The sequence below is a fragment of the Adiantum capillus-veneris genome, chromosome 30, assembly GCF_014529385.1.
Source record: "Adiantum capillus-veneris isolate H3 chromosome 30, ASM1452938v2, whole genome shotgun sequence".
NCBI classification, from domain to species: Eukaryota; Viridiplantae; Streptophyta; class Polypodiopsida; order Polypodiales; family Pteridaceae; genus Adiantum; species Adiantum capillus-veneris.
In genome coordinates this window covers 33599317-33622465 of record NC_140960.1, presented here as the reverse complement: position 1 = coordinate 33622465, position 23149 = coordinate 33599317, and the positions used below count along the sequence as shown (strand labels likewise).

At 42.0% G+C, this 23149-nt stretch overlaps 1 protein-coding gene across 1 annotated transcript in view; it reads left to right on the top strand.

The window, feature by feature from the left end:
• The window catches only part of LOC147417775 (uncharacterized), a 45309-nt gene that overhangs the window by 21327 nt on the left and 833 nt on the right, over nt 1-23149 (top strand). The window contains exons 3-6 of the mRNA XM_086507044.1: nt 22451-22518; nt 22621-22674; nt 22760-22783; nt 22873-23036. Coding sequence (XP_086363170.1) covers nt 22451-22518; nt 22621-22674; nt 22760-22783; nt 22873-23036 — 310 coding nt within the window. The remainder of the gene's footprint in view (nt 1-22450; nt 22519-22620; nt 22675-22759; nt 22784-22872; nt 23037-23149) is intronic.

Below are 23149 nucleotides of genomic sequence, written 5' to 3'. Positions count from 1 at the left end.
GCAACCATTTTGGTCAATCTACTCTAAGATCTGTAGTGCTGCTCTCAAGCTATGTTTTGATAAAAAAACTTTTGGAATCAGAGTCTGTATGTGAAAGTTATGACCAAAACAGTGAGATGTAATTTGGAAAGTTGCTCTATCTGATGTTTTTGCAAGTGGTCAGTTTGAGCCCAAAATTGGTGTGTGCACTCCTTAGGCAATGATAAACCCAGTGGTATACTTGGTTTCAAAAATTTTCTCAAAATTTTTTCCTCAATTGTCTATCGCGATAGACTCACCAAGTACCCCTTGCAGATGTCCAAATGCTCTCAAACTTTGTGTACAGGGTATAATGGGTCTTCTGAACCCAAATATGAAGTCACATTTGAATTTTGATTTTTCTAAAATGAATTTCTGAGTCTATCGCGATAGACTCACCAGAGTGTTACTGGGACTCGCCCTGCTTTGAGTCTATCGCGATAGACTTAACAAGTACCCCTTTTATAGGTCAAACTTGAAGTCTGACTATACCACTGTGTTCCAACGCCTCTCCTTAGTCCTCCTACCAATTTTCAAGTGGTTTGGACTTTTACTTTGTCAGTTAGACCAGATCTGGTGTTTTCTACAAGCTGAATCCTCTCAAATGGTCTTAGACCTACTTTTTGATGTCCAAATGACTTCAAAATTTTTATGTGTCCTTGATAACACCTTTCCAAGCTATGCCACAAAGGTTTTTGAAAAATTCAGTTTCTATCATTGGGTTCTTAGTCTATCGCGATAGACTCACCAAGTATGCCAAAATGACATTTTTTTCAAATTTTCTCTCAACAGATGTGTTCCCTACCCTCTGTAGATCATGTATACCAAGTTTCACAAGGTTTGGAAATTTGGTCAAGTCCCTTTACCTAATTTGTCTCTGAAGTCTAACTCAAAACACCAGACTTGAGGTTTAGTGGTCAAGCAGGTGTCCAAGTACACTCAATTTTGGGAGCAGCCTTGTATTGATGTGTTTTACTTGTGGTATGAGGGATTTTTGCCTGTTTGTGAGTCTATCTCCAATTCACCAGTCTATCGCGATAGACTAAGCAGAGAGCCACTGGGAAGTGATTTTTTTCTCTGTTTTTGGACAGTTTGGTTCTCAATGCCCTTAGAAGCCTATCCCCAAAGTTTCATTCAATTTGGACTTCTTTTCCTTTGGATTCAAGCATTTCACAATTCACTTCCTTACACTCAGAAAAAGCAAATTCCCACTTAGATGCACAAGCACTGATGCAAATGCTTTGAAATTTCACATACAAGCTCTAGAGCATATGCAAAACAAGGTCTTGAGGTCAAACTTTTTTTTGAAAATTGCAGATTTGGTTTCAGATTTTTGTTTTTTTGGGTTTTCTAAAGGTTTTTTTTTTGTTTTGGATTGGACCAAATTTGTGTTTTCCTCCTACCTTAAGGTCTCCAATGCAAAAACAAGCACTCAAATCGGCTTTCAAACGACCATTTTAGAGCACTTTTACCATAATCAGCACAATTCCGCCTTTTGTGTTTTCAAGCACATTTTCATGTCAAATTTGCTCTAGATCAACATCAGATGTCCTACACTACCTGAAGTCCTACTTTGGATGGTTGAATGGTTGTTTTTGCTTTCTGGCAAGCAAACAGCCTCCTGCTTACCTTTTGCGTTTTTTTTTTCTCTTTCAAGTTCTTCACAACCATAAGTCACAACCAAACACACAAACCATAAAACCTAATATAAACACACAACAAAATAATATAACCATACCTCAACCTCATGGTGGACCACCTCGGTGAGACGTAGGCTCCCTGGCTATCCCTCAGTCAAGAGATCCGCTCTCTGACTTCCCACTAAGAAGGCAAATGGTGACAACACTCTAGAAAACTCTAGAGAAACGCTATACTATCAAACACGAGTGATGCGGTCTACGCTAGTTTAGGTGCTTCGTCCCCGGCAACGGCGCCAATGTTAGCGGGTACGCCGCGACGGACAATGGAGCACAGCGAGAACACAGACCAACAAACTGTCAATCCGAGGACGTAGCTAACCCGACTAGGGCATGGAGGCAATCTCTGGGTTGTCAACCCTGAGCTAGACACGAACAATACTCTACAGTCACTAATCCTACCACAACACTACCATAAAGCAAAGAAACAGACAACGCATCCTACGAAACACTACAAGCTCGAAACAGTATCAAATCATATCGGAATGACTCGAAATCGGAGGGTAAGACTCACAAGGACATATCCTATATGGCCAAACACCTAAACCCTGAAAACCATAACTGTAAGACCTCTAATCGCTATCGCGATAGACTCAAAACAGCAATTTCCAAAGTGTCCGGAACTGATCTACAAAGACATCAACACGAAGAGCTTCTCGCCCTGATTCTAACGACTACTCGATCATTCAGAACGGATGTTGTTTGAGGTACTTACGACCAAATATAGCTCGTAGCAGGCGGGCTCGCGATGTGGTCCTCGGCTTGCATTGCTTGCGTCGACGCGGAGAGCTCCTCGATGCTAACATGCTCCTACTCTCATATCTGCAATGTGATTAGTGTGCGCGACGGTGTGTGTGCGTGAAGCTCACTACTATGTGCTGCAGAACCCACGACTGTATATTATTTGAGATAACATAATGTGTTTTTTACAAAGCCTTAGGTTTCAGCTTATATACAAAGCCTTCAAACCTAATGTCCGGCCAAATGACCTGAATTGTCCCTAGGCTTCTACAGAGCTTAATTACAAAAAACTGAGTTGGCTTTACTCATTAAACAAGCATCTGCGACCAAAATACAAGTGCCGATTTAAAATATGAGGTTCCCATAAACATTACAAAAGTGGCTGTAATGGCTCAAAATAATAATAACGGGATATTCGATGACGTCCATGAACTCGTATCTTCATGTTGCAGCATCCATCTTCATCTTCATTACTTCATCACCATCTTCATGTGGAATCTTTACAAAATCTTTAATGGAATCTTTATGGAAACGTTGTTGAAAGGGCGTCCTTTCAACAGACAACAGATGAAAAACGCTACTCCAAACTATTTACAAATGGGGGACGATGCCAAATAGGGGTCCACAAGCTGATCGCCAACCCTTTGATCAGAGAGGAGGACAAGGTAGATATGGCCATGACATGGGCATATGGGATCATTGTGTTCCAAGAGACAAAATGAGAGAAACAACTCAATTCACAGAGCTTCATATGAGTGCATGCTTATGTGGGCATGTATGTGGGGTGTATGTATGGGAGCATATATTCATACTTAGTTCTACACCCACTATTGGGCACTGATGACATTAGTAGGTTGTCATAGTATTTGGTTAACACTATAATAGACCTGATGATCATATAGTATTGTGGTTGACTACAATGAGCTTATAACTGCACTTTTCTTTATGGGTAAATCTAGGCATTTCTCGAAGTCATCTAGGTATGTGTTCCAAGAGACAACGGTACTACCTTGGTTGGCTGTAATAGAAGTCTTTGATCTTGCTTCCAGAAATGATTCTAGACCTTGCACTTGATTTCAGACTCTCTAGCCTTGGCAGCCTCCAGTTATATCCATTGCCCTCTCTAGAGTGTGAGTGGGTTTTTGACAATATTGGTCTTTGCACTCGTGTTATTGTACTTGGAGCAGCAGGTCTTCTCCCTCATAGGTGCCATTCCTTGAAGTCTTCATTGTGTTATACCATCACATTGTGCCTTGTGCTTTCTGCCATAGCAATCGGCCATTGAAGATGCCATAACTTGCTTGTGTTTCATTTGCAAACAACGAGGAGCGGTTTTTTCCACTTGCTTCCCTTCCCCTGCCTAGGCGCCATCATGTGTGTTTGTGCATCCTAGCAATTTTACATCAAGATTAGTCGGCCTCAACGACAATTCAACATCGTATTTAGCCACTTACCTTGTGTTTTGCAAGTGCCTCAGCACTAGTAGTCGGCCATCAAAAGCATGCCTTCAGTCTCAGTATTCAGCCCTTAGATCAGCATATTTTCACCCGATCCCTAGCAGTATCATCATCTAGATCAGCCGGAGAAGTATCACCAGATTAGCTGTCAGATTTTAGCCTTTAGTATCCCATGTTTTCAGCTATCAGCAAGTCCTAAAAGCTATCGTACAGGTTGGTGTTATTCTTCTTTAGCTTTTTCACTTTGAGGATACTTGCCATGCATCAGCATTCGATACGATGTTGTACTATCGACATATGCAATAAGAAGTAAATACCATTCTGGCAATGGTAGTGTAGGGCCCTTGAAGTCTTCATTGTGTTATATCATCCTACTGTGCCTTGAGCTTTCCGCCATAGCAATCAGCCATTAGATATGCCATAACTTGCTTGCGTTTCATTTGTAAGCAGCCAGGAGCAATATTTTTCACTTGCTTCGTATTTAGCACCATATTTAGCTCATCACTTACCTCGCATTTTGCAAGTGCTTCAACTCTAGAATCAGCACCAGTATTTGGCCATTGCAAGCAGTCCTTCAGTCTCAGTATTGAGTCCTCACATCAACCTATTTTGAGCTGATCCTTAGCAGTATCATCATCCAAATCAGTCCTAGAAGTAGCGTCAAATCATCCATCAAATTTCATCCTTTAGTACCCTTAGATTTCAGCCATCATCAAGTCCTAGAAGCTATCCCATAGGTCAGCCTTTAGTACCCTCAGATTTCAGCCATCATCAAGTCCTAGAAGCTATCCCATAGGTTGGTGTTATTCCCCTTCAGTTTTGTCACTTTGAGGGTACTTGTGTTCATCAGCATTTAGTGTGTTCATCACCATTTAGTAGTTATGAAGTTGTATAGTTGTGGTATACAACTAGAAGTAAATACCACTTCGGCAATGGTAGTGAGGGACCCTTGAAGTCTTCATTGTGTGATATCATCATTCTGTGCCTTGTGCTTTCCACCATAGCAATCAACCATTAGATATGTCATAACTTGCTTGCGTTTCATCTTCAAGCAGGCAGGAGTAGTGTTTTCCACCTACTTCCCTTCCCTTGCCTGGGCGCCATCATATGCTCCTTTGTATTTGTGTTTCCAGTCTATGTTCAGCTAGCATTTTTGCATTAGGATCAGCCAGCCTTAGAGAGACAGTTCAACAATGTATTTAGCCCATGATTTACCTTGCATTTTGCAAGTGCTTCAGCTGTAGAATTATCACCAATATTCTGCCATCAAAAGCAGCCCTTCAACCTCAGTATTCAGCCCTCAAATCAGTCTAATTTCAGCTGATCTCTAGTAGTATCATCATAAACATCAGTCCTAGAAGTAGAACGAGATCAGCCATCAGATTTCATCCTTTAGTACCCTCAATTTTCAGCCATCAGCAAGTCCTAGAAGTTGTCCTACAGGTTGTTGTCATTCCCCTTCAATTCTGTCACTTTGAGGGCACTTGCCATGTATCAGCATTTGGTACAAAGCTATACTATCGAGGTATGCAATAAGAAGTAAATACCACTCTGGCAATTATAATGCAAGGCCCTTGAAGTCTTCATTGTGTTATATCATCATATTATGCCTTGTGCTAGCAATCGACCATTAGATATGCCATAACTTGCTTGCATTTCGTTTGCAAGCAGCCAAGAGCAGTGTTTTTCGTCAGCTTTCCTTCCTTGCCTGGGGCCATCATATGATTTTTTTGTATCAGTGTTTTCAGTCTATGTGCATGCTAGCATTTTTGCACCAGGATCAGCTGGCCTCAACAACAATTCAGCACTATATTTAGCCCATCACTTACCTTGCACTTTGCAAGTGCTTCAGCCCTAGAATGAGAACCAGTATTTGACCATCAGAAGCTGCCCAACAGCCTCAGTATTTGGCCCTCAGATCAGCCTATTTTTAATGGTCCCTTACAGAATCACCATCTGGATCAATCCCAAAAGTAGCACCAGATCAGCCATCAGATTTCAGCCTTTAGTACCCTCAGTTTTCAGCTATCAGCAAGTCCTAGCAGTAGTCCTGCAGGTTGCTATTATTTCCCTTCAGTTTTGTCATTTATTGTCCAAAGACCATTCCAAAACGGAGAGTCCTACCTTATTTTGCGATCTAAAATCTAATGTAAACATGCCATTATTTGTTCTAACAACGAAGCAAATCTTCAACCTTAACCACTCAAAGCTGGGTATACATGCAGATTACGCCTAGTGTTGTCTCATTTGGCAAGTCTGGACTTTGTGAAATTGGTTGATTCTCATGAGTACACTGCCTCATTTGGAGATTTGTGTACTTGTGACCAGGGGAGGTATGAGAGGGTTTAAGTGCCAGTGTGTTTATGAACTACCATATAGTAATGTTTATGACAATGCAAGGAGATGAGAACTTGTAAAGACATGTATTAAAAAATTTCAATGGAGAAGATAGTAGGGGAATTGAGTTTTGCAAGGTGGTGTGCGTTCAATGGTAGTTTTATTGCTATAGAATAGAGATGTGCTTGACACATATATACATGTCTTTGCGAGGTGGTGTGTATTTGCCAATGGTAGTTCTATTGTTGTAGAATTGAGATGTGCTTGACACATATATACATATCTTATATCTATTCATGAGGGAGTAGATATGCATGCATGCAGGTTCAACTGGAGCAATAAATTGAGTTGTTAAGTTTAGGATGTTTGACTTAAAACTATACACCTTAGTATCGCTGAAAACTATAATATCCCTTGTTCAAGGATTCCCTGCATCCACTGTAGCGTAGCAAGAATCTCGAGGATACTAATTGTCTTCAGGGATATAGTCGACTAACTAGGGCATGGAGGCATGCTAAGGGTTTGTCAAGCCCTCATCAGAGAGTCACACCAACTCTAGGCTCTAAAGTCCTATCCGTACTTGCTAAGACACTCAACCTTGCATTTTTAATAGTGGAGTCCTATGGGGCTTGCCTACTATTGAGCTATTAGAAGCTTGACAGAAGCCGGTACTATTTTGGTGATGAAAGATCCTCTCTTCTATTCCTTGCTATTAATGATATTCAAACCATGGGTATAGGAGCTTGAGTGCTTTTCTAAAGGGAATTAAGAGGAGTAGCGACTAGGTCTTGAAGTGCCAAAGTACACTAAATTGTTAGAATGGCTGACAATAATAAAGAGTGAAATTGATGTTGATAGCTTTGATTTTTCTAATGAACAAGCTACTAATGATGCCCATATGCTTGTTAATTACCTTGTTACTAGGCTTCAATAAGCCATGGGGAATCCATCCCTCTAAAGTGAAGTGCAACGGCAGCTACGTGCTCATGGGATTCTCCAAACTCCCCACCAAGAAGAGAGAGTACCTAGGAAGCTTCCTTGTGAGACTTCCAAAAGCGGTCTCTCTCCGATAAGGGAAGAAGAAGAGGATCCGTACAAAGGGCTCAAAAATCTACTACTTGACGACGCATCTCCTTCCCAAAGGAGAACTCAAGTTTCAATGGTAGAGTGTGCACGTGGCAATGCAAGGAACTTGCTGATACACTGTGTGCGAGCCACAAATGGCTCCAAGCACACAACAAGCCTAAACTAGTAAGCTCAGAGATGGTGTTAGTGTGTCACTCACCGCTCTACGCTTCCTGTCATGGAGGATTCCTCGCCGCGAAGAAGAGGGAGATGCTGCTACGTTGCGCTCAACCACCTCGCCGCCGCCGTGCTGCCGTAATGCTCTCTCGCACTCTCTCTCTCTCTCTCTCTCTCTCTCTCTCTCTCTCTCTCTCACGCATACACACACACACACACACACACAAGGAGATGAAGAAGAAGAAGATGGAGATGGAGCAAGAGCACTCTTCAATTGCAAAAATGAGAGAATGAGGTTTTTTAGGTTTGAATTGACTTTTATATGGGTTCGCCCGTTCACATTCGGGTGCCCACACTTAGCCAATCTTACCCAAACGTTATAGGTTCCAGTTTTAGAGTGCGCCTCTCATCAGCGATCACTCTTAACCATTCCTATTGGACCGACAAGCCCGGTACCTGACTCTACCAAGTAAATAGTACAACATCTGTCGTAGGTGATAGGGTGTCCGTGAGCAGTGAGGGTTAACATGCCCCCCTTCCTGATGTAGATTCTGTCCTCGGAAGCTATTGAGTTGAAGCTCGTTCATCGAGGTGGAAGAGCCTTTGAGATGAGTGTCCTTAACCTTCTTCAGTCACTGCAAAATCAAACAACATTGGCACAGTAATTGCATTCTTATATACAATTAAAAAGCATATGCAGTTGTAGGCAGACAATTTGATTGGTAACAAAAATTTTAAACCATTTGTTAGCCATAAACATTAAATTGCAATATAATCAAACGCATAAACAGTTGTAAAGGTAAAAAATTAAACAAGTCTGCGGTCGCTAATTTAACGGTCGAAAAGTACTAAAGATCGACTATTAATACCATGGGTAAGCTTCTCAATTTTCTCTGGTCAATTAATTTGTTTAATCGCGAGAGCCAAGTACATCATGTCCGAGGGCTGACTAGAGGCTATACCTAGAAGACCTTGTAGTTAAGCTACGATAAAAGGAATTTCTCGTGAAATCATCGCCTGACAGATTACCTTTTCTTTGACCCCCCAAAGTCTTTTCACAGTGATTCAATTTTGATGTGTGTGCTTATTTTGTATGCCTTGGGTTTTTTGCTTTTCAAGGAAAAACGCCCACATTGGGAACCTCTAGGGCTCTAGTACCATAGGCGATACATGTGAGTGAAGTACCCAATCAAGCTTAGATTTCTCTTCCAGCTTAAGATTTTACATTGTGGCACTTTGATTTATTTTATTTTTTTTGTTCGTTTTCAGCATTTTAATTTTGTAACTTTGGGGGGTCATATAGCACTGTTACACCTCCCCAATCTCATCACACTAGTAAACTTTCTTTATAACACTTAATTTAAAGGTTAATAGGGACTAAGCCCACTTGAAAGCCCTAGTACATTTCACATAATGTTGCCTAAATCAGATTAAGAACCTAAGTGGCCATTAATGATTAGAAAAGCATTCCCCATGGTATTAAGAGAAGATCTCTAACACCTAGCTTGGTCAAACTAGCTTAGTCGGACTGCTTGATTTTTAAACCTAGACAAGTGATTATGACAAAAAATTACATTGAATTAAATGTTTGATACTAAGCAAATGTGTTGGATATTATGCTATCAATACAATTAAAGCAGACAAACATGGATGCAAAAAGATAAGGGGCAATGCTAATGGACAAGAAACACCTGTTTGTGTTGATGGTCGTGTTTGATTTGAAGTGTGAATGAGAGAAAGATCCCATGAAGGTCCAAATCCTAACAACAACAACACGTTCCTGTACACACTAGGAAACACAAAGAATACCTCTAGGAGGCACATCGGTGGGAAAAATAACTTTGCTAAGCACTAAACTCTAAACAGAAACACTCCTCTCATACTAATCTTACCTACCCTCTATCACTTGAGTGATGAGGATCAAAGGTGTTTAATGACATAGGTCTCTGTTTCAGTGTACCGAATGTGAATGTGTAGGTCTGGTTAATGTTTTGACTTTTATTGTGCATACTCATTTGCTAATTGCACTTGCTCTTTATTTTTTATTTTTTTTGATGAGTATAAGGCTTTATATATCATTCCCTAAGATTGGGAGATTGAGAGGTCAGGGAGGAAGGTTGAGAGAGAAATAATTCAATAGGTTGACGTGAATGAAGACTCCCCCCTTCCTTGGGTAGGTCATACTATTTGAAATGTGCTCGTCACCCTTTGAAACCAATTGTTACAGTTGGTAATAGGTGAGGATTTTTGCCATTAGTTTTCTATTACCTTAGGTGCCTCATGGAGTTGCAAGGGTGGTAAGGTACTCTCCCAGGATAGAACTTGAAGTGGTTCATCAGGTGATTCTTGAACACTGGGAGGTGTGGATTCCTTTGTAGCTTTATGGAGGTCCACTATTGTAGGTGGAGGCTGTGGAGAAGCTGTTACCCCTATGGATGCATTACATGAGGAGCTAGAAGCTTCATGGGACTCCCCCCTTCCTGAGCTAGGTGGAACAAATTGTTCTTTCTTCGGTACCCAAACTAGCTCTGGAACGGGTGTGTAGCATTCTGTGATTTTTTTCTTTCCGTGATTGTCGATTCGTTTTGGAGATACAAGATTGGGCTCACATGGGTCAGGTGACAAGTAAGAACACAATCTACGTTTCGGTACCCAGATTTGATCATTTCCTTGATAGTAGCCTTGAGCTTCCAATAGTCATTTAGGAATCCAACGCCACGTTTCCTTACATTTCTTGCATCGAGTGGGACGTTTCTTGCAAGGCTTCTGTTTTTTAGCACTAGCTATGGTCATTAAAGAAGCTTTAGGGACCCACTTGTATATTTTCTTCGTTATATTAGGATGAGTCTTGCTATATGCATTGCTTGTAGCATATTTAAGGGTACGGGCATTTTATCCCCCTCCGGTGCTACCTAGGTCGTCCCCCTATTTTCCCAAGTGTCTATGGTTGCTGCTAGGTGGACCCAATCCACATTGTCTGGCTCAGTCATCCGAGGTAGTACATCCATATAAGGAGAATCTTCCCCAACATCAGCGTCCGCTTTACATGTGTAACAATACTGCAATGGGGCCTAGAGGATGTGCTCGACCAGTTACAAGATCCACTCGGATGACAGAATCTTGGAACTGCAAGTAAACATGGTTTTTAGACCAGTCATGCACCATTTTTGCTTCCCTCATGAAAGGACGTCCTAAGATCATCTCCAATGCCATAGTGTGTTTGGAGAAATCCATAACAATGAAGGTAATCCTTATTTTATGTCCAAAGACCTTGATCTTGAGATCTTCTAGCATCCCAATAGGTTTAACAATAGACCCATTGGCCATCTTCACTACTATAGTTGTGGTCGTAAGGTGAGGTCTTCCCATAGTTTCCCTGCAATTTTTAGTCACAATGCTAACCCCACCGCCACCATCAAGGATTCCCTTCACAGTTAATCCCTTAGTAGTGATTGGTATGGTCACATTGGATTCATCATCCTCAAAGTATTGTCCCAGCTTGTTAACATGTATTTCTATAACAAGGTTCTCATCTAGGTTGTGTTGTGGATCTAAGTGTTCCTCCTCTATTGGCATCTCCCCAGCTCCATCCATTTGTGAAAATTGTGGTAGCCCAAACTGGTATCTTCTACCAAACTCCTTAATTTCTTGACTCACTCAATCTCCTCTGTAAGGTTTGGATAAGTTCCTATCTTCTTCTTGGATCCTTGCCATTTTGGCTCATGAAGATCTTTCTTGTTGGTTTCTATCTTAGTGGACGTTTTGGTCTCCATGGTTTCACCTGAATCAGAATCCTCTTCAGCATCGTTCATATATACGGGCTCGTCACCAAATCCTATGTTGGTCTTTGAACTGGGGTCTGACTTCACTGCTTTTTGTGATCTCTTCCTTCGTGTTTTCTTCTTTTACTGAGATTGGGCAATTGATGTCGTGTCTCTTTACTCAAGAATATGATTTTGCTTTTGGAGCATCGATCGTGTGAGTACGTTTACTGGTACCACAGGTGTACTTTGTGATGGCTCCTTCGTAACCTCAATCAATTTTAATGGTGTGATCTTCGGTGCATTTGGGTTATTTGGACATTGGGCAATCAAATGATCTATGCCACATCGATTACACATGAGTATCGGCATTGTAGACGTGCTCGCTTGATTGGTTTGCATTAGTGTAGCGTTCTTTTGTAGCCTAATAGGACACTCGGCTACATGATGTGGACCTCACACTCATAGCATTGAAGAGGTGGTGTCTTAGCAGTGTAATTGATATTTTGGCCTCTTGCCGCAAGAGCAGCTACTTGATATACAGGTTTGACTTGTCCCTAATAGTCCTCCATGTAGTATTGTGGACTTTTTCAAGCACATCCATCCCATAGGCAATATTAGGATCTATATCTTCCTCACAGCCTTTCAAACAACAGATGATTCACAACCCTCTTGATTAACAGAAGTGATTCTCGGATGTGGTGATTGCGGTCCTAGCATTGGAGGTGGTAAGGGTGTTGTTTGGACAAAATTTTGGGCCCTAGGGACCATGTGTTGTGCTGTTTGTTCAAGAGGTGGGGCCGCCATCAATGCAGGCACTCGAGGTGTGTATGTCAATGCTAAGGTTGGTCTATTGGCCATTGCGCGCTTAAATACTATGCAATCCTTAGCTTGATGACCATACATCCCACATGCATTGCAGTTCCCATTGAATTTTACTCTAAAAGTAGGGCATTCACTGGTACTATGCGGTCCATAGCATATTGAGCTACATTGTTGCTCCCTTCTTGGATACATATGATTGTTTTGCGGAGCACGATTATCTCTAAGACTCTCTTGAATAGCCTTGGTGAGATCTGCTAAAGTCATCTCAGATATCTTTGGCTCCTTAGCAATAGGCTTTGGGGTCATGGCTGATGCCATATGCTTGCGAGCTAGTAGATTTAGGCTCAACAGACACTCTTTCTCCTTGAATCATTAAATTATCCTCCAATTGGATCGCATTGGTGGTGACTGCTTCCCAAGTGGTGATGCCTCTAATGACTTGGCCATTGTAGATATCCTCACGTCGTAATCCCCGAATGAATCTATCGAGTAATTGATTATTATTGAAGTGCTCATTCGGATTACAACGAGAATTCAAATGCTTCAAGCGACTAATAAAGTCTCTCACCGACTCTCCTTCCTCTCGTTGGGCTTTCTGGAGTTGAGAGGCTACTCCCCAAAGCACTCCCTCTCGTATGTATTCTTTCAAGAATAGTCTCCTAAGAGTAGGGTAAATCGTTTTTTCTTCCACCCTTAGGGTTCTATACCAATCCCCTGCCTTCTCCCTTAAGGTTAGGCTTAAAGCATTACTCTATGTAGATCATTGTGTTCTCCTAGAGAATCACATATTTGTTCAAACACTTCGATATGCTTTCTCACATCCCCGTCTCCACTGAATTTTTGTGTGCGTTTGGCTATTTGTACTGCCTTACTTCTAGGTTCTCAATCAGGCGTATTACACATATTCTCAACGATAGATCGACCAATAGCTTGAGAAAATGTTGCCAAGTCACCTAAGTGAGCAGGCACCGTGGGTGAAGGCGCTCCAGAGACTACATATGGAGTAGGTATTGGCATTGGGCTTGGCGCATAGGAAGCCCTTGGGTTCCACGTTGGGTACGATGTTGTGCCATGTGGTGGCCCAAAGTTCGTATGTGTGGCCCTAGGCATAGCAGACGTCATATGTGACATGCTAATGCTAGCCGGTATAGTCCCATGGAAATAAGAACTTGGGTGTTGTGGTTGTGGAGCATAGGTAGTTGAAACAATGGGAGGGGTAGGGACTACATGAGTGCGATGACCCATAGGTGCATACGATTGGTACACACTTGTAGGTACTATTGCAGGCATTGAGCTACCATGTAGCGGTGCTTTACTAACAAATGACGTCCATGGCATGTTTCTTGGCATGCCCATCATTGGGGTAGGCATGGTAGCCGTGGTGTCATCAAGGGAAAGATGGGCTAGACTTGGAAAGTTAAAGCTATCACTTGTGGGCTCAGATTGCACTGAGACCCCTGGAGAAACAACAGGCATGGTAGCTGTGGTGTCATCAAGGGAAAGATGAGCTAGACTTGGAAAGGTAAAGCTATCACTTGTGGGCTCAGATTGCACTGAGACCCCTGGAGAAACAACAGGCATGGTAGCCGTGGTGTCATCAAGGGAAAGATGAGCTAAACTTGGAAAGGTAAAGCTATCACTTGTGGGCTCAGATTGCACTGAGACCCCTAGAGAAACAACATATGGAGGATCCATTGGACTTATCGAGGGAGTCTCCGTTTGCAATAAGGTCGGTTGTTTAGCCTTCCTTGTATCCAAGAATCTCATGAGACCCGTTGAAGGCATGTTGATCCCCTTGTTCTGTCTCTCTAACTCAATGACCCTATGGATGACCTCACAAACTCTTTGTTGTTGATCCTCTACACTAGTAGCACCCATTGTGGATTGTAGGACATCTAACCAACCCACGTGATAGGTGTGACCTATGTATAGGTTGGTCAGAGTTTCCGTTTGTAGTTCATACTCCCAGTTCTCATTTAAGAACGCTCCATCTAGGATTGAGGTGCTAGGGGTGTCCTTTGAGCTAGATGCAATGTTGTTTTCTAGGGGTTGGCCCTTAGCAGTTGCTAAATCAGGAGCACTCGATTGCTCTCTTAGCAAGGATAGTGGCATAGGGGCTTTCGCTTTTAACTCTCTTCGTTGCTCCACCTTGCGTAATCTCTCGATTTTATTTTCCCTTGCTACAAGGATATATCGCTCAACCTCTTGCACTTTGGCAAGGCTTCTACCATCGGGTAATATAACCTCGGAGGGAAATAACTCTGAAGAGTCAGGACGTGCAGTGAATGAAGTATTCACTTGCACATTCTCTAAGGGCATAGGCTCTACGTTGGTCATGAATGGAGAATTTACTTCCCCACCCCCCTCATTTACATCATTAGCTCCATGTTCGGAGCGAGTGGCTCTACTGAAGATTTCCTTCAAGCGGCTAAGCACGCTCGGCCCGGACCTCGGGCCCATGGCATGCATGTCTTGGCTTGAGCTATCGGGATTAGGCATTGGGAAACCCTCCATGACGTAGTAGTCAGAGGAAGAGTCACTAGCCGCTATGTTCGGGTCTTGGTTTGTACTACCTTGGGTCCCCGCTGAGGGCCCCGAACCTAAGGTAGGTGGATAATGATAACTCGCGCAAGTCAAAATTCTCTCTAGTTGCTCTGTCTCTAGCACATGACCAGAGCGCAGATGCATATGCCTTTGGCACCCTACAAGCGTCGGCGAATAACTTTGAAGGTTAACCGCTTACTTTTTTAGGTGTCCGTTTTCACTCGTTTTTGTTTTATGTTTTCTAATGATCGGTTTTTTTATTAAAGTGTGTGATAACTCAAAACGAGCGTATCACTTAGAGGGTCGCGGTGTACTTTACAGCACAACGTTCAGTCACCTGAAACTCCGTTGGTCCTCAAAAAAGTGGATTTTTAGCTGCGTGTGAAGCTAAAATTCATAATTTTAAAGGGCGATAGATGCTTAAGTCTGAGTGTGAGCTTGGACTTGGGTCTAGGAGATATTCCCGATCCCGGTCCTACCTTTAAAATTTTTTTCAATTTTTTTTAAATTTTAAGTATAAGGTCGCCGCGGCCTGCACGAGAGCACACACAGTCTACCTACCTATTTCCAACTAATACACCTAGTATTACACACTAACACACTCTATTAGCTCTCACATATCTACTTCGTACTTACTGTACATTACATTACACATAACTAACAACCTTAATACTAACACCTTACACAGAGAGAACACAATAACCTTTCAAAACTTCATTAACAAACAAATACACAGTAGGAACACAAAATCCTTCTTCTCAACACACACACCTTCCTTCCTTACCTTTCCTACAATTGAAATTGCACCACAAAAGAAGCACAGAGTGCCATTCAAGCTTAGTGTATGGCATCCCTCGGCAACGGCGCCAAAAATGTGCGCATATGTCGCACGTGTCAATGCAAGGAACTTGCCGATACACTGTGTGCGAGCCACAAATGGCTCCAAGCACACAACAAGCCTAAACTAGTAAGCTCAGAGATGGCGTTGGTGTGTCACTCACCGCTCTACGCTTCCTGTCATGGAGGATTCCTCACCACGAAGAAGAGAGAGACGCCGCTACGCCGCGCTCAACCGCCTCGCCGCCGTCGTGTCGCCGCAATGCTCGATCTCACTCTCTCTCACTCACTCTCTCTCACTCACTCTCTCTCTCTCTCTCTCTCTCTCTCTCTCTCTCTCTCTCTCTCTCTCTCTCTCACGCATACACACACACAAGGAGATGAAGAAGAAGAAGATGGAGATGGAGCAAGAGCACTCTTCAATTGCACAAATGAGAGAATGAGGTTTTTTAGGTTTAGATTGACTTTTATATGGGTTCGTCCGTTCACATTTGGGTGCCCATACTTAGCCAATCTTACCCAAACATTATACGTTCCAGTTTTAGAGTGTGCCTCTCATCGGCGATCACTCTTAACCATTCCTATTGGATCGACAAGCCCGGTACCTGACTCTACCAAGTAAATAGTCGATCACTCTTAACCATTCCTATTGGACCGACAAGCCCGATACCTGACTCTACCAAGTAAATAGTACAACGTCTGTTGTAGGTGATAGGGTGTCCGTGAGCCGTGAGGGTTAACATAGAGATCCCACCAAAATAACGAGAAAGAAGTGCGACGGAGATGGCTCCACGAAGATGGCGAGCAAAACGCTCTCCAACACCCTCTAAACGGAGAAGATCATCGCACACTTCTCTACACCATAATTCAAAGTGGGACGACAGAAAACAAGAGAAGAAAAAGGCGAGAAAGAGGTCACTCTCTTCTCCATCTTCTTCATCCTCTTCCTCTGATGAAGAAAGTGATGGTGCAGACAAGGAGGAACAAGGGAAGAAAAGGCGAGAAAGAGGTCACCCTCTTCTCCATCCTCCTCATACTCTTCCTCTTCTGAAGAAAGTGATGGGGGAGGAAAGAACATCTCTTTCCTTACCTATGATGGTATCTTTGGTGCTACGGACAAGGTCTTGGCCTTCATCCAACAATCCGATGCGGCATTTGGAGATGAGGGCTTCACGGAGTCCTCTAAGCTACGCGAAATAGCTATGCATTTTAAAAGTCTGCCAGGCAATGGTGGTCTAACCTATGGAAAACGGTGAAGCTCCACAAACATGGCAAGCTTTAAGAGCTTCCATCATGAAGCATTTTTTGGCTACCGATGCCAAGGACAAAGTACTCACCGAATGGCGAAGCTTGAAGCTCTCTCCCTACAAATCTTTTCACAAATATGTAGACAAGTTTTGGACTTACATCTCAAAGCCACTGTCTTCAAAAAGATGGATTTTGGACAGCAAAAACAACAATTTTGTGCGGGTTTAACTGAATTTATGGCAGAGTCTATCAAATCCCAAAGGCCACGCACCATATCTGCGGTCATACACCATATCATGGTGGCTTCACGAACCAATTTCCAACAAGGGGCTAAGAGAAATCTTAAGCCCACGGAGAACAAGGACCGTTAACGAGCCCAAGGGGAAGGACAATGTCCAAAAGTCTCTTAAAGGCAACGCCAACAACAACAAACTAAGGAGAAGGGAGTTTATAAGGCAAAAATAAACTCTCTCCTGAAGAGCTAGAGCGTTATCGTAAAGATAACCGTTGTTTCTAGTGCGGGGAGCAAGGGCATGTCTATCGTGCTTGTCCCCACAAGAATACACGAAATGAACTCCTAGAGCTATCTTGGTCGAAATCCAAGAAGGTGATACTCACCACAAAGGATCTCCTCTATGCCATGCTTGGGGAAAGGTAAGAGAACATGATGCTTTCATTCTCCTTGACCCTGGTTCTACTCACAATTTCATATCCACTGAGTTGGCCACCAAGCTAGGCATCCAAGCCTATGAGATGGGAGATGTTTTACCCGCCGATGGTGATTTCAAGGGACAAGAAGCCTCAGTCACTCCCTTAATTGGGAAATTGAGGCTCCATGTCCAAAGCAAGACTTCTTTATCTGTCCTCTCAAGCACGAGGATGTAATCGTAGGGGCACCATGGTTTGATCGTGTGGCTGCCAATGTTAAATTCCTTGAAAGTCAAATCTACTTTAGGTTCAGGGAAAAAGATATGTACATAGATGCTAAGGAATTGGGTAACACCATACCCATTGTACATATGCAAGATTTCAATAAGTCAATAAAGAGCTCTATTTTCGTGTACATGATTTTTGTTAAAGATTCTCAAAATGAACCTAATGCTTTAGCAAAAGAAAATATAAAAAATCACAAGGAATAAGAGTTATCCAATTTTCTCTAGGGAGAACAAGATATTTTTATTGACGACATCCCTCAAGTGTGAACTACCTCTTAAATGAGGCAATGATAACCATGCAATTGAACTTCTTCCAAGAAGTTCACCCCCTAATAAACCTCCTTATAGAGTTTCCCAAGCTCAACAAGAGGAGATTATGCGGCAAGTGCATAAGTTAGTTGAGAAGGGGATGGTTAGGCTTAGCTTATCTCCATTTTGTTCACCCATGTTACTAGTGCAAAAGAAAGACGACACATATCGTATGTGTGTCAGCTATAGAGCACTAAATAGGATCACTATCAAGAATAGGTTTCCCGTTTTACGGGTAGAAGACCTATTCGATAAGCTACAAGGGTCGACCTACTTTAGTAGGATTGACCTAAAAAGTGGCTACCATCAAATAAGGATAGTTGATCAAGACATTGTAAAGACCGCATTTCGCACTACGTTTGGTCTTTACAAATACTTTGTCATGCCTTTTGGCTTGACCAATGCACCGACCACATTTAACCGCTTGATGGAGAAGCTATTCAAGCTCACCAAACCTTTACTGGAGTGTTTTTTGATGATATAATAATCTACTCTAACTCACTAGATAAAGACAAGCAACACCTCCAGGTAATATTTCAAGTCTTACAAGAGAATAAACTTTATATTAACCGAAAGAAAAGTGAGTTTTTCTTACAAGAGATTCATTATCTACGTCACACTATCTCTCAAGGTGGCATCCAAATGGATCCATCAAAGCTAGAGGTAATAAAAGGATGGCCTAATCCAAGGAATAAACATGAACTAAGAAGCTTTATAGGTATGTGTGCATACTATAGACACTTCATAGAAAAGTTCTCACAAATCGCGGGACCATTACATGACCTAACAAAGAAAAACATTAGGTATACATGGTCTACCAAGGAGAACAATGCTTTCGAAAAGCTTATCTCTCAACCTGTGCTTACACTGCGGGATCTCTCAAAACCATTTGAGGTCCAATGCGACGCTTGTGGTGATTGCCTTGGAGCTGTTTTGCTCCAAGAAGGGCATGCCATAGCCTACGAAAGTCGAAGGCTCGACCCTGTTGAGCAAGCTCTAGGCATATATGAAAAGGAACTCCTAATTTCTACATGCCTTAGACTCGTGGAAGCACTATTTACTGGGGACTCCTTTCATTCTGCGGACGGATCACCAAAGCCTTAAGTACTTCATGATGCAGACCAAGCTCTCCGACAAACAAATGAGGTGGATAAATTTTCTTTCGCAATTTCATTTTCATATTGCTCACATTGCTGGTAAGCATAATCAAGTAGCCGATGCACTCTCAAGACGGCAGAGAGTGAATGTGGTTTCCATAGCAACTCACAATGATCTATCTTCTATAATAGATGAGTACGCTATTGATCCCAATTTTAGAGATGTGATTTCAGCCCTTGCACTAGGGAAGAAAGAAGAACCATTTACCTTACAAAATGGTTATCTTCTCTATGGCAATAGACTATGCGTTACTAACTCTTTACCTGAGAAAGTAATGTATGAATCTCATGGTCCTCCTTATGCGGGGCATAGAGGGATTTAGTCTATCCTAAAAAGGATAGAAACATATTTCTATTGGCATGCCATAAAAGCAAACATACAAGAGTATGTTTCTAAATGTGTGATATGCCAAAAGACGAAGTTTGATAGAGGGAAGCAACCTGGATTGCTTCAACCTTTGCCAATCCCTAATTCACCATGGGAGAGCATATCCATGGATTTTATCTTTGGATTGCCTAAGTCTATCCATGGAAATGCGGGAATATGGACGATATTAGACAGTTTCAACAAACAAGCTCATTTTATACCTGTAAAAAAAACTATCAAAGCCCATCAAATGGCAACCCTCTTCATATAACAAATCTTCAAGTACCATGGCTTGCCAATGTCCATAATGTCGGATAGAGATCCTAAAATGACCAATAATTTTTGGAAGGGTCTCTTTGAGAATTTAGGGACAAGGCTAAACTTCTCTTTGGCCTATCACCCGCAAACGGATGGCCAAAGTGAAATAGCTAACCTAACAATTCTTGATCTACTAAACGCCTATGTAACGGAAGTAGACCAAAGGTCCCAATGGGAGAAGTACTTACCGTTAGTGGAGTATGCCTACAATAACACTATACATACCTCTACCGGAAAAGCACCTTTTGAGGTAATTGAGGGAAGATCTAAAAGTCCCCTGCTACTTAAGGTACACGGGAAGATATTCGCTACTAATGAGTATAGCCGAGACCTACAAGAATTTTTCCAAAAGATTAAGGATGCTATCTCTATCTCACAACAAAGGAAAAAGGCTGTTGTTGATAAGCACAAAAGAGCTCAAGCCTTTAAACAAAATGATTGGGTCTTACTTAAATTTCCCAAGGCTCAATTAAGGCACACAACGGGCAAGAATTCTACGGTACACCAAAAGTACTATGCTAAATTAGCAAAAAGGTACTATGATCCATTCCAGATTCTTAGACCAATCAATGAGATGCTAGATGGATGCAAGGCATACAATTAAAGGATAACCTAAACCTTGTCAATGCTTACAATGCTTCCCATAGAATAAGCAAATGTACAAATGTTTAAATGAACAATGTTTTCGTCTTATAAGACTCTCTTTTTCTTTATAGTGCGCACGTATTAATGAGTATGCATGCTTAGGATTATGTTTGCGGAGACGATGTCTCCCGAACACCAAGTAGAGCTTGTCACTCTACTACGAAAGATTGATATAGACTAATGTACAAACATGCTTGTGGCAGCTAATGCTCTCAAGCACCAAATGGACTAGTCATCCAATTTGGAACAATGTCGTAGGGTAAAATAGGGATCCTCTACCCGTTAGCAAACGGACTAATGACTAGGCTTTATCTTCTCTACCTCATAGTCAAGACGACTATGATTTCAAGAGAGAGGTAATATCATAATAACTAATATCGAATTCTCGTAAATGATTTTCTCATGTTAAATTGATCATTTAATATGGGGAAGTACCAAGGGAGAAAAAGCTAGAATATTGGTTAGGCTAACAGACCAGTCACAATAGGGATCCAAAGGAGGGAAATAGGGATCCAAAGGAGGGGGGGGGGGGGGGGGGGGGGGGGGCATCTGCAAAAGAGCAATGTGCATCAATGGGCTTCAAAGACCCTAAGGTTCAGTCCATTAAGACTTCCAAAATGCTAAGGTTCCAAAATTCAAAGGTAATGTCCAATGGCCAACGTGTGGGGGAATTGGATGGTCATGGAGAAGACTAAAAAGTTTTCCCACATACCTAGGAAGGAGGGGGCGAGCCCAATTTGTAGGGGATGAGAGAGAAACACACACACACACACACACACACACACACACACTCTTCCAAGATCCCTTTACACAAAGGGCATAGTGGACACATGTCAGCTTCCTACCCCAGTTGCCCCTTGGATGGCCATAGAGGTGGACCAATGAGAATTAGTCTAGAGTAAATTTAGTTTAATTCATTTAAAAACACTTGATAAAAGAACCAATAGAAATTAAGCTCTCTAGAAGACTACTGGATAGTCTCCCAAGGGGTCCAATGAGCATTCAACAGCCTAATGGATTGCCTGATTCCTATTGGCCGGAACACTAAGAGGTCCAATGAGAGTTTAATCGCATTATTGAAATACCTAAAGCTCTCACAAAAGGGGAATGGGGGACACATGTCACAAGGCTATCACTTATGCTTCTGAATTGTCATTGACTAAGCTTTGTACGGGCCAATAGGATGCCAACATGAACAAATAGCAAGAGGGGTCGACCAAGAGAGAGAGGGGGCTGATTTTTGCAAGGCATTATCACACACACACTCACACAAGCTCATGTGTGAACTAAAGAAGACTATCTCCTTCTCAAGTTTTAATGGAAAGCTCATCATCTACTACAAGCTTGTGAGAAGGGAGGCCTACACCAACAACTCTTGGCTTTGTGATGCAAATCTAACTAAGAGCCAAGCTCCAATGCATGCCATCTCCTCTACCATGCTAATTACTAAGCTATGCTAAGCTATTAAGAGTGATTATGTGAGGAGACATACTTCTTTCTCGTAAGAATACTCCCTTCTTCCTCTCGATCTACGCTCATACCCTGCTAGCTCTCACCATCTTTGAAGGTGTGTGAGGTCTTGGTCTGAGACCGTGAGGGATATAATGTTGTGTTTCAAATGTAAGCTTGGTGCTTGAAGCTTCCATCTTCATTGCACTGGCAAGTTATTGAAGGAACACAAAGGGGCTCCATGTAAATCCGGTCCTCAACTGTTGTCAATAGCTTGATTTCTCTCTCTTTTTGAAGCCTTTGTTCATGCCTATCTAACTAGGTGTTATTCTTTTGTTGCTCTCTCCATCCAAGCACTCTTGCTATGCTCATTAGTAATCTATCCTTAATGAAATGCTCACTATGTCTATGTTATTTTCCGCTACACACAAGTTACTAGACCATTAAATGTTACATTGGTAAAGATTTTTGTAGAGATCATTGAGCATGTTGTAGAGTTGATGATAGACCCATTTGGAAATTATTTGATTCAGAAACTTTTGGAGGTGTGTGATGAAACATAGTGCATGGAAATCTTGTACAAAGTGACTGGCAAGGAAAAACTTGTGACCATCTCCTTGAATATGCATGGGTAAGTTTTAAGGTCGCCTTAAATTTTGTATGCGCGTCAACAATAGAAGGCTTTTGTTGCTATCTATGTGATAATTTGAAGACTTAAACTATTGTAATGCAGGACACGGGCAGTTCAGAAGATGATCTAGACAATGAGTTCTGCAGAGCAAGTGAGGTTGGTTGTAGCGTCACTAAAATAGGGCATAATTACACTTATAAAAGATTTGAATGGCAACCATGTTGTGCAGTGATGCTTGCAGTGCCTACGCCTAGAAGATGGTCAGGTAGAGTGGTTGAGTAGAAAACCTCAAAGTTGCTTCTTTGAGTCATTAAGCATGCACACAGGTAACAGCTTTGTTCTGGCCTTTGGCAGTTCATATTTGATGTTGCAGCTTCTCATTGTGTCGAAATTGCAACCCACAGACATGGATGTTGTTTGCTTCAAAGATTTGTTGATTTTTCATCTAGTCAACAACGCAACCGCTTGGTTGTAGAAATTGCAGCCAATGCTTTGGTCCTTTCAAAGGATCCCTTTGGGTAAAATGTTTATTCTTGTATCTTTCTTTGCATGTGTGTCAGTAGTTTTTCTTTCCTTCCTCTTTTTTTTTGGGATGGGGGGTGGGTATCAATAATGTTTCTGACTTTTACTG